Raw genomic sequence first — 18,340 nt, forward strand, 5'->3', positions numbered from 1 at the left:
TGCCTATAATCCCAGCACTTTGGGTGGCTGAGGCGGAAGGATCACTTGAGGTCAGGAGTATAAAACTAGTCTGTGCAACAGAGCAAGACCCCCATTTCTACAAAATTTTAAAAGTAGTCAGGTGTGGTGGCTCACGCCTGTGGTCCTAGCTACTCAGGAGGCTGAGGTGGGAGGACCTCTTGAGCCCAGGAGTTTGAGGCTGCAGTGAGCTATGGTTGTACTACTGCACTCAAGCCTGGGCGATAATGAGACCCCATCTCAAAAAAGATTTATGATTTAAAATAGTGGAGGAAGAAAAAGTAAAATAATGGGAAATGGGGCTTATGCTTTACTTTATACAGCACTGAAGCTGAAGGAGACTTAGTGATGTTTTTAAGGGGTATGAGGCATTATTTTACCAAAAGGGGTAACTAGCTCTTTTCCATCTCCAAAAGTAAACTCTTTTAAGAAATGTATTTAAACGGTAGTATGAGTGGTTGGTTAAATGGAAGAAAAAATATTTAGTCTACTAAAAAAAGTTTCTGGTAAACTTATGAAATACCATGGTGTAGGAGGTTGTAAAGCCTTTAGTTGGGGGTGTCAGTGACCTGTGGTGGAATTTTAAAGTAACATAAGATTTATCATTTTGCTGTGATTGAGACAGATTCATAAGGGAGGAGATAAAGCAAATGCCCTTTGAACCTATTACTACTTTGAAATGCATTTCGTTGACCATATGCTCTGTACTCTGCCGTGTTTTAATTTCCGGTGAAAGATTAGCATGTTTGTGTTTTCAGTTTTATTAAATTAGTTTCTCTCTTTTTTCCTTTCAGAGAGCATTAGGTAATCAAAAGTCCACAGTAGTTGAATTCAGCAATAAAGATGCCTCTGAAATTAACAGTGAGCAAGATAAAGAAAATTCCTTAATCAAAAGTGAACCAAGAAGAATTAAAATATTTGATGGAGGGCAAGTACAAATTTTACTTCTTAAATGTACATTTAAACTTACTTTTTAAATGTACATTTGCTTTCATGTGAATGAAGACTTAGCGCCAATTTAATATCAATGTTGCAAGGTTTCTTAGCATATTAACAGAATCTCCATAGCAAAATATGTTAGCATTATGTTAAATAATTTTATTTTGATGGAGAAATGATGACTATTTGGGAAGTACTATACAACCTTGAAGGCAGCTGAAAACTAAATTATTAGAGTGAACCTTGGTTTTCACATTGATTTACAATAAGGAATGACCTAGAGAATCTGCTCTCAGATGAATTCATTGCCCATTTGATATCTTTGTGTATTTCGTTGTGAGCAAAAACATCATAAAAGCCAATTATAGTTATAGTAAAGCTCCAAAATATTTCAGTACTTAAAAATTATTGTGATTGAATCTAGCAATGAAGAAAAAAATTTAACCAATGACTTAGAAACAGGAAAGTATTTTAAAATTACATACAGTAGTGGAGTGCAGTGGTGTGCGCCTGTAGTCCCAGCTGTTCAGGAGGCTGAGGCGGGAGGATCATGTGTGCCCGGGAGGTTGAGGTTTTAGTGAGCTACGATTGCACCACTGTGCTCCAGCCTGGGCATCGGAGCAAGACTGTCTCTAAAAACAAAACAAAACAAAGTATAATATTGCAAAAGTTTGTTTGATTGGAATTAGCTGTATTAAGTATTGATGTAAAAAGTTGGAATATTCTGTTACTTACACATGCATAAAATTGTTATTGGTTGAGTATAAAAGTTGTGCCTTGTTTTATTTTTGGTTTGAATTTTAATCATCATTATTTTCTTAAAGACATAGTGTCCAATCTCCCTATTCATTTTTTTTTCTTTAAATTAGATATAAGTCAAATGAAGAGTATGTATATGTCCGAGGCAGGGGAAGAGGAAAATACATTTGTGAAGAATGTGGAATACGTTGTAAGAAACCTAGCATGTTAAAGAAACACATACGAACTCATACAGATGTCCGCCCCTACCACTGCACTTACTGTAACTTCTCCTTTAAGACTAAAGGTATGAGATGCACATTGCTTCAAGGTCCTTTTTGTGTGTATTTAGGTGCTGGAGCTAAAACCCAACTATGCGTTTTCTTTGACCAACGAAATAGTAGCTTAAATAGACTAATGTAAATTACATTTTGTCAATGTTGTAGTCTTATTGCTTTATATAATTTTAGAACCATTGGAAAATTTTTAATTGTACACTTTTAGAATAAATATATAATAAATATAATATTTTTAAAAGAGCAACTGCCCTTTTTAAAAAATTTAACTCCTTAAATTGCAGTTGTACAACATGATTAATATACCTTTTCAAAAATATTTAATTTGGGGCTGAAGAAGAAAAAGAAATTTTCATGATCACAAGTAAATTCACTGGGTGTTAAAAGATTGAAGAAAGATTTAAAATAATAACTATAGTAAACTTCTATAATAATTACACTTCTGTTTTATTGTCTAATTTTAGGCATACATAGCCATTTTTTTCATGATGCTTTTTTTTACACTAATACTGTTAAATTTTAGCTTCAAACATTTTCTATAGTTTCTATTAATGTTTATAAAGAAGTCTCAGAACTAATCATTAAAATTATATTTAGGACCCTTTCTGGTTTTTTAAATATGTTTTTATTTATAAGCCTTACTCATAGTTAATTTTACCCTGTACAAGTTTCTTGATACACGTAATAGATATACTACTTTAAATGTTTGCTTCTTCCGTTAGGCTCCTTTTTCAGGAGCAATTTGTTACTTGAGATTTTGATTTTTATGCCACTCTGTAAAAACCAAGGATCTTAACAAAGCAAGGTAATTGTGAAAACATGTCTGAGAAAACAGTATCTGTAAAAAAAGAAAAAAAATTTAATTGATTTTTAAAAATAGAAACAACTTTTGTCCTTGGAGTTAACATTTACTTTTTTCGTATGTTGATTGTCTTTGCAGTTTTTGTTTTAAAGATTGATCAACTCCTTGGCAAAATTTATTACATTTTTTGGCTAGTATTTATGGGCATTTAAAGAGAGTTATAACTTGTAACAACTACATGCTTCAAAGTAGTGCTCTTTTAGTGCCAATGGTGTCTGAAACAAGAATGAGGGACAAACAAAATATTCTTCAGATGGCTTTGAATATTTCAGGAAAGTTTCAAGCAATGAGAGAGGCTGGGAGGGATACTCAGGATGCAGTTCTTTAGTTGTGATGTAGAACCTCCCTCTGTAGTTGGAGGTTGAGTTTAAAGATGATTTTCCTTCCTGGTCCTGAGGGAGGACTCTGATAGGGTAAAGTACTTTGGTCTTTTAACTGAATTTATTGCTTTGTCACCTGTTTTGATCCTATGATTAAGAAACATCTATTAACTTCCTTTAAGACAAGAAGTATATTTAGAAAGCTAATAATACTAATAAAAGATTATCATGTACAAGAGGTTGTTATCAAATACAAGAAGAGCAACATACAATGGGAAATGGGTATTTCTCAATAGAAAGAAGAAAAGGAATCAGGGTATTTAAAAAATATTTATGAAATAAGGGCAAAAAAGGAAGGACAACCTAGATGTGGTAAACCAAATGAAACTACAGAGATTTCTTGGCAAGGAAAAATATGATGAGTCACAGAGTGTTAATCTTAGTGAAATAACTCAAAGATTTTAGATAAATGTTAACTAAATGGTGGACAGTTCATAACGACCCTTGAAGAGTGAGCATTGCCTGTTAGCACTTTTCGTGTCTTACATATCTCTAATATGCTGTATATCTGAATTTGCATTAAATTTTTTGTTTTGTAAGATGTCATGTGGAATTATATGATAAATATGTATTTGAAGGGGGCTATCCTTGCTGAGGAGACTGGTGAAAAAATATTAGAAATTCAGGATTTCCTTATTCTTGGCATGACACTTCTCATTTTTTATGGTCAGCTTCCTTTTTGAAGACTACTTTTTATGAATCTATGTAAAACAGATTCCACAGCACCTTTTAAAGGTTGTTAAATAATAGTAGGCCTTTTTTTCAGTTAGGCCCCAGATTTTCACCTTCTCTGATTTACTTTATATCCTCCACTTATTATTGAACGTGTCTGGTTACTAACAGAAGGAAATAGTGATGTGATGGCATGCTGTATAAATACGGTATGCAAAGACAGCAAAACGCTATCAGACAAATAATCTGTAGAGCTAAAACTTGATGCTTCTGATGGTAATGCTTACAAATCCATAATTCATTATTTGCCTTCTGAGTTTATTTTCTGAGTACATTTTCAAAGTAATTTTAATTGATTTGTTTTCATGATTCTGCTTTAAAGGTCAGTCAGCAGAAAATACATAGAGAGCTTGTATCTCTTCAAGATTTAGTCTCATTTATATCACAGAAAGCTAGACTGTGTGTAGCTGTAGGAATCCAGAGACAAAACCTCTCATGCTTTCCAGAGGATTCAGATAAATGTTTATTAAATCTATCAGAAAAATTATTTATTAAATTAACACACAAGATTTATAAAATTGCTAGGAGATAATTTGCATTTCAAGCACACTTTAAATATTTTGTATATTGAAATGCAGATTTTTGTTTATTTTACATTATTTAGGAAGTTGATTCATAATAAGTAATAGCTAAAGTTATGAGAAAATATGGTTACTAAAAACTTGTATTTCCAAATTTGTCTAGTTATAATTATACATTAGCTTCTTAAAAAGTAAATAACCTGCAATGGCTGTCTATCTAGGGAGCAAAAACATTTTGAAGAGGGCCAGGTGTGGTGGCTCACACCTGTAATTCTAGCACTTTGGGAGGCCAAGGCAGGCAGATTGCCTGAGGTCAGGAGTTTGAGACCACCCTGGGCAACATGATGAAACCCCATCTTTACTAAAATACAAAAAATTAGCCTGGCACAGTGGCAGGTGCCTGTAATCCCAGCTACCCAGGAGGCTGAGGCAGGAGAATTGCTTGAACCCGGGAGGTGGAGGTTGCAGTGAGCCAAGATCTTGCCACTATACTCCAGCCTGGGCAACAGAGCAAGACTCCCATCTCAACAAAAAAAAAAAAAAAAAGGACTATTAGTGGACCTTATAATTTGGTTTGTAATATTATTAGTATTAACACACAAAACATTTTGACTTACAAGTGGAAATTTCAACCATAGTAAGATGTCTAAACCATTTTTATAATTTCTTAATGTGAAAACTTTAAAGCTCTCAAATAAAAGTAGAGATCTGTATAATGAACACCATTGTGCCCATAATCTTTTAATAATTGCTAAGATTTTGCCATATTTGCTTCGTATTTTTTTCAGTATATTTAACATAAATATCAGAGATAGCCAAGTGTTAATCTAGGTGTTATCTCCAGAATCACAGAAGTCAGGGTTTGATGGACCTTAGTCATCATCTGGTGTTGGCAGCCTCTTAAGCCTGACCTCCTTAAGTACCAAACTCTGGGTTCCTGCGCGGTTGGCCCAGACAAGAATGTACTATGTAGTGCAAAAATCAGCTTTACAGGGATGACCAGTTTCACAGGCTTAGTGCATTCATCAAGAAATTGAATAAATATGGCTATTTTCCATGTGCTTCAGCTACTGCAAGCCTGAAATTTGGACCAATGTTTCAGATATTTTGAGCTCTTCTAAAGACTTATTCTCAAATACTACTTTGCCCTTGCCCACTAAATTCAACATTTAGAGTTGTTTCTGTTTCTCAAAAAAGATGACTTGCCCATGTTGGCAATGTTTTTGTATGTGGCATTATCCACTGGAGATGCTTGTTATCCTGAGAAGAATCTGAGCTGTCCCTGCTGGGTTCAATGATCACTTGAGGCAGGTGTGGCTAGTGGTTCTCAGCTAGCATGGTCATACTTAAAGAGGTCGATACAACAGCTGCCAGAGGAAAACACTCCTTTACTGGTACTATTTTGAGACTTATCCTCTATATGTGAAGTGAAATGAATACAGGAAATGCTTTTTCTTACTCCAGAAATACTGTTTATAAAATTACAATGACCCAAAATAGTTTTTCATAGATACTCAAGCTTGAAACATTGAAAGGTGAATTCCAAGGTGCCAGAAATAAGAAACTCAAAGCTAACATGGTGAACAGATACTAACAAAAATAATTAGAAGGCCTTATGGGAATCGAGGCCAGATATATGCCTACAGGCTTGCCTGTCCTGAGATAGCATCTGAGGTTCCTGAAATAAGCCTAGTCCTCCTGTCCAGTGACTTTGGGCCATGTGGGAAAAACCCCATCCACTTAAAAGTAAAACCCTGTATCTATACCATGCAAAAACAAATGAAAAAACTGGTCCAGAGTCCCTTGTCTGAAACCAATGAAACTGTTAAGGTTCCAGGCAGAAGCAATTGGAAAACTGCTTTATAGAGATGTTTCTGCAACCCAGAGTACTTAGGATTCCATGGAAAACAATCTTGCTGAGGATAAACCCAAAAGTAAAAAGCAAGCAAAGAAACAAATGAGAAAACGCCAGCAGACATAACAAGTGGAGAATTCACACTCCAAGAACTACAGATCACAGTGTAGTCTGAAAGAGACTTTAAGTTTGTATAAAATGTCCCAGAAAGAAATAAGGACTGGAGAGTAGCAAACATAAGGTAAAGGAAATGTTATCAAAGTAGAGGAGGCAGATTTTAAAAAGAAAATATAAACTGATAAATAACAAGGTATTACAACATATAGATACTAAATTTTCTTTTGTTCACATTTTAGTCGTTGGAATTGTATGACCACAATCTGTACTTTGGCTTGAATAGGAATGAAATTTGCCAGTGTTTACAAATGCAATAGCAAAATCATACTATGTAAGCTTAGTAAACATTCTTTTCCCTTAAGGAAATCTGACAAAACACATGAAGTCCAAGGCACATAGCAAGAAATGTGTGGATTTAGGCGTCTCAGTAGGTTTAATAGATGAACAGGATACAGAAGAATCAGGTAAGGCTTTATACCATATTTTTCATAAATGCTATTTATAATGTACAATTTTTTTTTTGCTTCCATACCCTTTCCATTCCCACTGACACTGCCTAATTCCTGTTTTCATTACCTCTTATTTATATGCAGTGGACTCCTAATTATTTTTTCCATGCCTAGATTGTCCTCCTTCCTATTCACCTTTCCCCCATGATGTTCATCTTTCTGAAGCATGTGTCTGATCATACCTCTCCTCTGCTCAGAGTTTCTCATCGGTTCCCATTTGTCTAGAAAATAAAATGTGAACACTTGACCTTGATCAAAATCCTTTGTAATCTGCTGCTTACCTACTCCTCTGTCCTTCTCATTTCTTTCTTTTACCTACCCTCATGCTTGAATTTCCTGCCTACTTGACATTGATCACTCTTCATCTTTACACTCCTCACTTAAAATCCCAGCCCTCACTATGCACACAAACGTGGCTCCCAGTGCCCTGATCAAAATCTCACTTTCCTTCAAGATCCAGCCAAGTCCACTGCTGTCATGAAGCCTTTTCTGATTTTCCTTTTCCATACCTCTTTCAGGAAACAATTCTTCCCTTCTCTGGACTCCTCTAGTATTTTACAATTTCCTCCCTGAAAGCATTTAATCCCCCTCTACCTTGTTCTGAAATTATTCACGCTCTCACCTGAGCTCCCACCACAATGATTCAGCATGTCATGAGCAGATCCAGTGAGTGCGTAACATGTGCTCACCCACAGCACTTAGCGCAGTGCCTTGCGCTGCGCGGCAGCTCCATATTTGTGGAATAAAACGTTTGTTTACTTCTCCAAAGTGTTTATTATTCTGAAAAAGTTAAATGGCTGTTTTTTCAAAAACATTGTTAACAAACTTAAGTATTTATCTCTGACGAATTTTGAGGAAGAATAAACCTGTTCATCTGTTCTAACTCATGAGAGAATCGAAATATCTTTTTGTGAAACTTGTTTTTAACCCAAGGATTTATCGACAAAAGGAAAAAAAAAAAAATTGAAAAAGTATTCTGCTTTTTAAAATGCCCTGAATTAAACATTTACTTGCGTGCTATATTTTTCTTAACAAGTATTAGTTTGATCTAGAGAAAATTTCCAAAGAGAAAGTGATGAGGACATCATTGAATATATAGGTAAAAATTCAAAAGCATTTAATCCCTGTAACACACGAAATGAATCAGCCTGGATTTACTTCTAAATATACAAGAGAAATTACTCACATTTTCAGTGGTACAGAGCAATTCAGTTGTAAAAAGTTAGGAAAAATGTGTAAGAGTTTCAGCAAGTATACTTATTACCCACTGACTAGAAAAGGGACAAGATAAAGGTATCATTATAGTATATACTCATGTATACCTTCTTCAAGAAGATGAATCTTATAAAAATTAATGTGTCTATAGAATTATCTAAATTGTTAAGGGGAGGTAGTACTTATATCTTCAATTTGCATATTTAAGAGAATTAGTTATAGTTTCTATTAATTATCATGGATTGTTTACATTTGCTCACTGATTGATTGACCTACCTATGTATTTATTCATTGTTGTATTTTCATCTAATTCCAAAAGCATTTGAACGTGGTCTTAGATTATTGCTCAACGTTGATGTCCTAATTCCCTATTTAGATTAGAACTTCTGATAAACAATGTAGTTTTACCTTTTTCCTTTCAATTTACTTTTTTTTAAAACGACCGTATTTGTGGGTAATGTGCTCAAAGTTGTTTTTACAGTGTTTGTCAAATAATAGTGAAGCAGAACATAGAGGTGGAGTTTTGCCAAGTGCTGTGTCGTGCTGTGCTAGAGACCTAACATTCTACGTTGCTACACCAGCAGAATTTATTCCTCTCCTTTTGCTTTATTACAGGCTTGCAGCATAGGTATAATTAGAGTAAACAGATGATCTTGTTTTATTGTGCTTTTAAAACATATTTGGAGATTTTTTTAATACAAAAAAATACAAAGTATTTTATTGTGTGTACTCATGTATTCACAGCAGAGTTGATTATAAATATTTTCTCATATTTGTTTCAAGTTCTTTTCACAAATTCAATATAGTTTTTTTTTTTTTTTTTTTTTGAGACGGAGTCTCACTGTGTCTCCCAGGCTGGAGTGCAGTGGCGCGATCTCGGCTCACTGCAAGCTCCGCCCCCCGGGTTCACGCCATTCTCTCGCCTCAGCCTCCCAAGTAGCTGGGACTACAGGTGCCCGCTACCACGCCCGGCTAGTTTTTTGTATTTTTAGTAGAGACGGGGTTTCACCATGTTAGCCAGGATAGTCTCGATCTCCTGACCTTGTGATCCACCCGCCTCGGCCTCCCAAAGTGCTGGGATTACAGGCTTGAGCCACCGCGCCCGGCCAAATTCAATATAGTTTTTAAAAACCAGTTATTGCTGCTGAGGGGCAGCTTCCCTTACTCCCCACTCCTTGCCACTCTCCTCTCCCTCTCAGAGGAACTCTCGCTGCACTGGGGGTTTTCCTTTCAGTTCATTTTACTTACATGTATATATCTATGAATAGTATGTGATTTTATGTTTGTATTTCAAATTTGCATAAACAGTACCACTTTGTATGCAGATACCTAGATGTTGTGCTTTATAATTTTACATTGTTCTCCAGAAGAGACTTTCCATTTCCTTATCTCTTTAACTATACCTAATATTGTTAGAATTTAAATTTTTGGCCAATTTGATGGATTTGTTTGTTGTCTTTCTGGTTTATTGATTACTATACTAAGATTGGGTCTCATTATTCTTTAAAACAAACTTTTACTCCATTAAACTGATGATAGCTGGAGATGCGATTTTGCTTAGCAATTCTGGCCATGTCCCTGTTTGAGGGGGCAAGCCAGAAGCCTGCAGCATGATGCTGTGTCTGGAGGGTGCAGTTTCTAGCCTTCCACTAGCCCAGAGTGGTACCAGCTGTTCCTTTTCAGTCTTCTGTGCTGCCTCCTCCTCACCTCCCCAGCCTCTCACATAGGCCCCAGGGCTGTGGCCTTTGATTTCTTCTCTTCCTGTCTGTGCTCACTTTGTAGATAGTCTCGTCCGCTCACTTTGTAGATAGTCTTGTCCGGTCTCCTGACTTCAGATACCATCTCTGTGCTGATAATGCCCCAGTTCATTCCAGATGTGGGTATCCTTCTGACTTACCTCACCTGTCTCTGCTGGGGTGTCTAATCAGTATCTCAGGTCTGATGTGTCCCAGATCCCTGGTTTACCCCTTACCTCTAAGCACACTTCCCCTGTAGTCTTCCGCCGTCCTTCCAGCTGCTTGGCCAAAAATCTTGAGGTCATCCTTGATGCCCATCTTTCTCACAGGTTGCCTCTAATCTACCAGTAAAACCTTTTGGCTCTATACTTCAAAATATCTTCAGAATCCATCCACTTTTAATCACCTCCACCACCCCACCCCAGCCAGATCCTCTCTACTACATTGCTTCTGGATTAGCTCCTGATTGGTCTCTGTGGTTCTGCCCTGCTCCTTTACAGACTGTCTTCCACCCAGCAGCCAAAGTGGCCTTATAACAATTGTGTCATTCCTTTGTTTAAAAGCCCCAGGGGTTTCCTGGCTCATTTGGAGCACTGGTCAGGCACCCACCAGGAACTCTGTCTTCTTCCTTTCCATCTCCCTGAGGCTCAACTCCCCCTCCTTCCTCCCTCGCGTGTTCAGCTGCAACCACACGGGTCTCCTGCCTCTTTGTTGAACACCCACAGCAGGACCCTGTCTCAGGGACTTTGCACTCCTTTCTTCTGTTAAAAATGCCCTCTAGGAGGATTCTGTTCCAAGATGGCCTAATAGGAACAGCTCCAGTCTGCAGTTCCCAGCGTGATCGACGCAGATGACGGATGATTTCTGCATTTCCAACTGAGGTACCTGGTTCATCTCATTGGGACTGGTTGGACAGTGGGTGCAGCCTACGGAAGGTGAGCCAAAGCAGAACTGAGCATCGCCTCACCCAGGAATCGCAAGGGGTTGGGGGATTTCCTTTTCCTAGCCAAGGGAAGCTGTGACAGACGGTACCTGGAAAGACGGGACACTCCCATCCAAATACTGCACTTTTCCAACGGTCTTAGCAAATGGCACACCAGAAGATTATATCCTGCATCCGGCTCAGCAGATTCCATGCCCGCGGAGCCTTGCTCACTGCTAGCGCAGCAGTCTGAGATCCACCTGCGAGGCAGCAGCCTGGCAGGGGGAGGGGCGTCCGCCATTGCTAAGGCTTGAGTAGGTAGACAGAGAGGCAGGGGAAGCTCACACTGGGCAGAGCCCAACGCAGCTCAGCGAGGCAGGCTGCCTCTGTAGTTTCCACCTCTGGGGGCAGGACATAGCTGAGCAAAAGACAGCAGAAACTTCTGCAGACTTAAATGTCCCTGTCTGACAGCTCTGAAGAGAGCAGTGGTTCTCCAAACACGGTGTTTGAGCTCAGAGAATGGACAGACTGCCTCCTCAAGTGGGTACCTGATCCCTGTGTAGCCTAACTGGGAGACATCTCCCAGTAGGGGCCGACTGACACCTCATACAAGTGGGTGCCCCTCAGGGACGAAGCTTCCAGAGGAAGGATCAGGCACCAATATTTGCCTTTCTGCAATATTTGCTGTTCTGCAGCTTCCGCTGGTGATACCCAGGCAAACAGGGCCTGGAGTGGACCTCCAGCAAACTCCAACAGACATGCAGCTGAGGGACCTGATTTTGAGACAGAAAACTAACAAACAGAAAGGATTAGCATCAACATCAACAAAAAGGACATCCACACCAAAACCCCATCTGTAGGTCACCAACATCAAAGACCAAAGGTAGATAAAACCACAAAGATGGGGAGAAACTAGACCAGAAAAGCTGAAAATTCTAAAAACCAGAGAGCATCTTCTCCTGCAAAGGACTGCAGCTCCTCGCCAGCAACAGAACAAAGCTGGATGGAGAATGACTTTGATGAGCTGACAGAAGTAGGCTTCAGAAGGTCGGTAATAACAAACTTTTCTGAGCTAAAGGAAGATGTTTGAACCCATTGCAAGGAAGCTAAAATCCATGAAAAAAGATTAGACAAATGGTTAACTAAAATAAACAGTGTAGAGAAGACCTTAAATGACCTGATGAAGCTGAAAACCACAGGACGAGAACTACGTGATGCATGCACAAGCTTCAATAGCTGACTCGATCAAGTGGAAGAAAGGGTATCAGTGAATGAAGATCAAATTAATGAAATAAAGCTAGAAGACAAGGTTAGAGAAAAAAGTAAAAAGAAACAAACAAAGCCTCCAAGAAATATGTGACTATGTGAATAAAACAAATCTACGTTTGATTGGTGTACCTGAAAGTGACGGGGAGAATGGAACCAAGTTGGAAAACACCCTTAAGGATATTATCCAGGAGAACTTCCCCAACCTAGCAAGGCAGGCCAACATTCAAATTCAGGAAATACAGAGAACACCACAAAGAAACTCCTCGAGAAGAGCAACCGTGAGACACATAATTGTCAGATTCAGCAAGATTGAAATGAAAGGAAAAATTTTTAGGGCAGCCAGAGAGAAAGGTGGGGTTACCCACAAAGGGAAGCCCATCAGACTAACAGCAGATCTCTTGGCAGAAACTCTACAAGCCAGAAGAGAGTGGGGGCCAATACTCAACATTCTTAAAAAAAAGAATTTTCAACCCAGAATTTCATATCCAGCCAAACTAAGACTCATAAGTGAAGGAGAAAAAAAATCCTTTATAGACAAGCAAATGCTGAGAGATTTTGTCACCACCAGACCTGCCTTACAAGAGTTCCTGAAGGAAGCACTAAACACGGAAATGAACAACTAGTACCAGCTACTGCAAAAACTTGCCAAATTGTAAAGAGCATCAATGCTAGGAAGAAACTGCATCAACTAATGGGCAAAATAACTAGCTAACATCTTAATGACAGGATCAAATTGACACATAACAATATTAACCTTAAATGTAAATGGGCTAAATGCCTCAATTAAAAGACACAGACAAGCAAATTGGATAAAGAGTCAAGACCCATCAGTGTGCTGTATTCAGGAGACCCATCTCACATGCAGAGATACACATAGAGTCAAAATAAAGGGATGGAGGAAGATCTACCAAGCAAAAGGAAAGCAAAAAAAAAAAAAGCAGGGGTTGCAATCCTAGTCTCTGATAAAACAGACTTTAAACCAACAAAGATCAGAAGAGACAAAGAAGGCCATTACATAATGGTAAAGGGATCAATTCAACAAGAAGAGCTAACTATCCTAAATGCACCCAATATAGGAGCACCCAGATTCATAAAGCAAGTCCATAGAGACCTACAAAGAAACTTAAGACTCCCACACAATAATAATGGGAGATGTTAATACCCTACTGTCAATATTAGATCAAAGAGACAGAAAGTTAACAAGGATATTCAAGACTTGAACTCAGCTCTGCACCAAGCAGACCTAATAGACATCCACAGAACTCTCCACCCCAAATCAACAGAATATACATTCTTCCCAGCACCACATCACCCTTATTCTAAAACTGACCACATAGTTGGAAGTAAAGCACTCCTCAGCAAATGTAAAAGAACAGAAATCACAACAAACTATCTCTCAGACCACAGTGCAATCAAATTAGAACTCAGGATTAAAAAACTCACTCAAAACTGAACAACTACATGGAAACTGAACAACTACATGTGCTCCTGAATGACTACTGGGTACATAATGAAATGAAGGCAGAAATAAAGATGTTCTTTGAAACCAGTGAGGACAAAGACACAACATACCACAATCTCTGGGACACACTCAAAGCAGTGTGTAGAGGGAAATTGATAGCACTAAATTCCCACAAGAGAAAGCGGGAAAGATCTAAAATTGACACCCTAACATCAAAATTAGAAGAACTAGAGAAGCAAGAGCAAACAAATTCAAAAGCTAGCAGAAGGCAGGAAATAACTAAGATCAGAGCAGAACTGAAGGAGATAGAGACACAAAAAAACCCTTGAAAAAAATCAATGAATCCAGGAGCTGGTGTTTTGAAAAGATCAGCAAAATTGATAGACTGCTAGCAAGACTAATAAGAAAAGAGAGAAGAATCAAATGGATGCAATAAAAAATTATAAAGAGGGTATCACCACTGATCCCACAGAATACAAACTATCATCAGAGAATACTATAAACACCTCTATGCAAATAAACTAGAGAATCTAGAAGAAATGGATAAATTCCTGGACACATACACCCTCCCAAGACTAAACCAGGAAGAAGTTGAATCTCTGAATAGACCAATAACAGTCTCTGAAATTGAGGCAATAATTAATAGGCTACCAACCAAAAAAAGTTCAGGACTAGACAGATTTATAGCCGAATTCTACCAGAGGTATAAAGAGGAGCTGGTACACTCCTTCTGAAACTATTCCAATCAATGGGAAAAGAAGGAATCCTCCCTAACTCATTTTATGAGGCCGGTATCATCCTGATATCAAAGCCTGGCAGAGACATAACAAAAAAAGAGAATTTTAGACCAATATCCCTGATGAACATCCAAGTGAAATTCCTCAATAAAATACTGGCAAACCAAATCCAGCAGCACATCAAAAAGCTTATCCACTACGATCAAGTTGGCTTCATCCCTGGGATGCAAGGCTGGTTCAACATACACAAGTCAATAAACAATCCATCACATAAACAGACCCAATGACAAAAACCACATGATTATCTCAATACATGGAGGAAAGGCTTTCAGCAAAATTTAACAGCCCTTCATGCTAAAAATTCTCAATAAACTAGGTGTTGATGGAACGGATCTCAAAATAATAAGAGCTATTTATGACAAACCCACAGCCAATATCATACTGATTGGAAAAGCTGAAAGCAGTCCCTTTGAAAACTGGCACAAGATAGGGATGCCCTCTGTCACCACTCCTATTCAACATAGTGTTGGAAGTTCTGGCCAGGGCAATCAGGCAAGAGAAAGAAATAAAGGGTATTCAGTTAGGAAAAGAAGAAGTCAAATTGTCCCTGTTTGCAGATGACATGATTGTATATTTAGAAAACCCCATCATCTCAGGCCAAAGTCTCCTTAAGCTGATCAGCAATTTCAGCAAAGTCTCAGGATACAAAATCAATGTGCAAAAATTACAAGCATTCCTATACACCAATAACAGACAAACAGAGAGCCAAATCATGAGTGAACTCCCATTCACAATTGCTAAAAAGAGATTAAAATACCTAGGAATCCAACTTACAAGGGATGCAAAGGACCTCTTCAAAAAGAACTACAAACCACTGCTCAACAAAATAAAAGAGGACACAAACAAATGGAAGAACATTCCATGTTCATGGATAGGAAGAATCAATATCGTGAAAATGGCCATACTGCCCAAGATAATTTATAGATTCAATGCCCTCCCCATCAGGCTACCAGTGACTTCCTTCACGGAGTTGGAAAAAAAGAGCCCACATTGCCAAGACAGTCCTAAGCAAAAGAATAAAGCTGGAGGCATCATGCTACCTGACTTCAAACTACAAGACTACAGTAACCAAACAGCATGGTACTGGTACCAAAACAGATATATAGACCAGTGGAACAGAACGGAGGCCTCAGAAATAACACCACACATCTACAACCATCTGATCTTTGACAAATCTGACCAAAACAAGAAAGGGGGAAACAATCCCCTATTTAATAAACAGTGCTGAGAAAACTGGCTAGCCATATGTAGAAAGCTGAAACTGGATCCCTTCCTTACACCTTATACAAAAATTAATTCAAGATAGATTAAAGACTTAAATGTTAGACCTAAAACCATAAAAACCCTAGAAGAAAACCTGGGCAGTACCATTCAGGACCTAGGCATGGGCGAGAATTTCATGACTAAAACACTGAAAGCAATGGCAACGGAAGCCAAAATAGACAAATAGGATCTAATTAAACTAAAGAGCTTCTGCACAGCAAAAGAAACTACCATCAGAGTGAACAGGCAACCTACAGAATGGGAGAAAATTTTTGCAATCTACTCATCTGACAAAGGGCTAATAATATTCAGAATCTACAGAGAACTTAACCAAATATACAAGAAAAAAACACCCCAACCAAAAGTGGGCAAAGGATATGAACAGACACCTCTCAAAAGAAGACATTATGCAGCCAACAGACACATGAAAAAATGCTCATCATCACTGGTCATCAGAGAAATGCAAATCAAAACCACAGTGAGATACCATCTCACACCAATTACAATGGCGATCATTAAAAAGTTGGAAACAACAGATGCTGGAGAGAATGTGGAGAAACCGGAACGCTTTTACACTGTTGGTGGGAGTGTAAACTGGTTCAACCATTGTGGAAGACAGTGTGACAATTCCTCAAGGATCTGGAACTAGAAATACCATTTGACCCAGCAATCCCATTACTGGGTATATACCGAAAGGATTATAAATCATGCTACTATAAAGACATATGCACACGTATGTTTATTGCAGCACTATTCACAATAGCGGAACCTTGGAACCAACCCAAATGTCCTTCTATGATAGACTGGATTAAGAAAATATGGCACATATATACCATGGAATACTATGCAGCGATAAAAAAGGATGAGTTCGTGTCCTTTGCAGGGACTTGGATGCAGCTAGAAATCATCATTCTGAGCAAACTGTCACAAGGACAGAAAACCAAACACCACATGTTCTCACTCATAGGTGGGAATTGAACAATGAGAACACTTGGACACAGGAAGGGGAACATCACACCCCGGGGCCTGTCATAGGGTAGGGGACCTGGGGGAGGGATACCATTAGGAGAAATACCTAATGTAAATGATGAGTTAATGGGTGTAGCAAGCCAACATGGCACGTGTATACCTATGTAACAAACCTGCACGTCGTGCACTTGTACCCTAGAACTTAAAGTATTAAAAAAAAAAAACAGAAAAGAATGCCCTCTACCAGATACTGTGAGACTTACGCCACCCTGCCTTCAGCTCTCTAGCAGATGTCCCTTGATTAGTGGGGCCTTCCTGAATATAAATATATGTAAATATAAATATATAGAGAAACAAAAGGCACCTCACCCTCTTACTGCTAGCATCACTTATGCCCTTTATTCTGTTTTCTTTTTCCTCGTAGCACTTACCACCACCAGAGACGTGTGTGTGTGTTCATTATCTATTTATTCCAACTAGAAAATAAATTATATAAGGGCAAAGATGATGTTTTGCTTGCTGCTGTATCTTCAGCTCCTTAGGATTGTGCCTGGCAAATAGTAGGTAATAAATAGTTGTTTATTGAATTAATAGGAAAAAATCTCTAAAATCTGTAGTCCTGCGCATGTGAAGAAGGAATATTAGACTCAGCATGATTTTCTGAAAGTGACATATACTTAAGTGATGCTAATAGAACATGCTTCATATGTTTGAGTCTTGATGATCTCTGACATGGGAAATGGGGTAAACCTTTTTTTAAAAAGGACAGTATAATCTGTTCTTGACAGCAGCTTTCTATAATCTAGGAAATAATTCAATATTATTAATTTTAGAATTAGATATAGTCGACTGGGCGCATTGGCTCACACCTGTAATCCCAGCACTTTGGGAGGCCAAGGCAGGTGGATCACCTGAGGTCGGGAGTTCAAGACCAGCCTGACCAACATGGAGAAATGTCATAGAAATGACCAACATAGAAATGTCAACTAAAAATACAAAAATTAGCTGGGCATGAAGACGTATGCCTGTAATCCCAGCTACTCAGGAGGCTGAGGCAGGAGAATCGCTTGAACCCAGGAGGCGGAGGTTGCGGTGAGCCGAGATCGTGCCATTGCACTCCAGCCTGGGCAACAAGAACTAAACTCCATCTCAAAAAAATAATAATGATAGTAATTAGATATAATCGTTTTTCATTAAATACCTTCACTAAAATCAAATGGTAGCTGTGCTACTTGATACCTTTACTTATAAATAGTCTTTATGTTATATGGCCAAAGTCAGTATAGGCATTGTTAACATGATAATGGCATTTGTTTGTTAATTTGTTATTTATTGGTTGTTGGGTCAGATGACTAGAAGATAACCCAAGTTTTTTCACTATTCTGTGTTCTCATCCTCAGTAATGATCTTTCCAGGTTGATAAAGATCTGTTCTGTTTTTTAATAGCTGCAGAGGATAAAAGTTTATTCTCTTTTTGATTGATTTTTTTTTTTTTTTTTATGTATCACTTCGGCACCTATTCAGTGTGTGCACAATTACTATCGTCCAGGAGCTCCTGGCCGATGGTTATGATGTGGCATGAGCCCACATTTGGCAAGGTTCATTTCCCAAGGCTAGAATCAGGGAAAGACCAGTGATGGCCAAAGTGGTCCCAGAAGGAAGGGAAGGCATTTATTTATCCCTACACTGCTTCATTTGGAAGACTGTTGGTGAGGGGGAAAGGAAGGGCAAGCATTCTAG

General features: G+C 38.3%; 1 protein-coding gene across 2 annotated transcripts in view; it reads left to right on the plus strand.

The window, feature by feature from the left end:
* Positions 1-18,340, plus strand: part of HIVEP1 (human immunodeficiency virus type I enhancer binding protein 1) — a 166,584-nt gene that overhangs the window by 130,359 nt on the left and 17,885 nt on the right. For both annotated transcript variants that reach the window (XM_025384158.1, XM_025384157.1), the window contains 3 exons: positions 813-946; positions 1,827-2,002; positions 6,821-6,922. In XM_025384158.1, the coding sequence (XP_025239943.1) occupies positions 813-946; positions 1,827-2,002; positions 6,821-6,922 (412 nt within the window). The remainder of the gene's footprint in view (positions 1-812; positions 947-1,826; positions 2,003-6,820; positions 6,923-18,340) is intronic.

This window comes from Theropithecus gelada, chromosome 4, assembly GCF_003255815.1.
Source record: "Theropithecus gelada isolate Dixy chromosome 4, Tgel_1.0, whole genome shotgun sequence".
NCBI classification, from domain to species: Eukaryota; Metazoa; Chordata; class Mammalia; order Primates; family Cercopithecidae; genus Theropithecus; species Theropithecus gelada.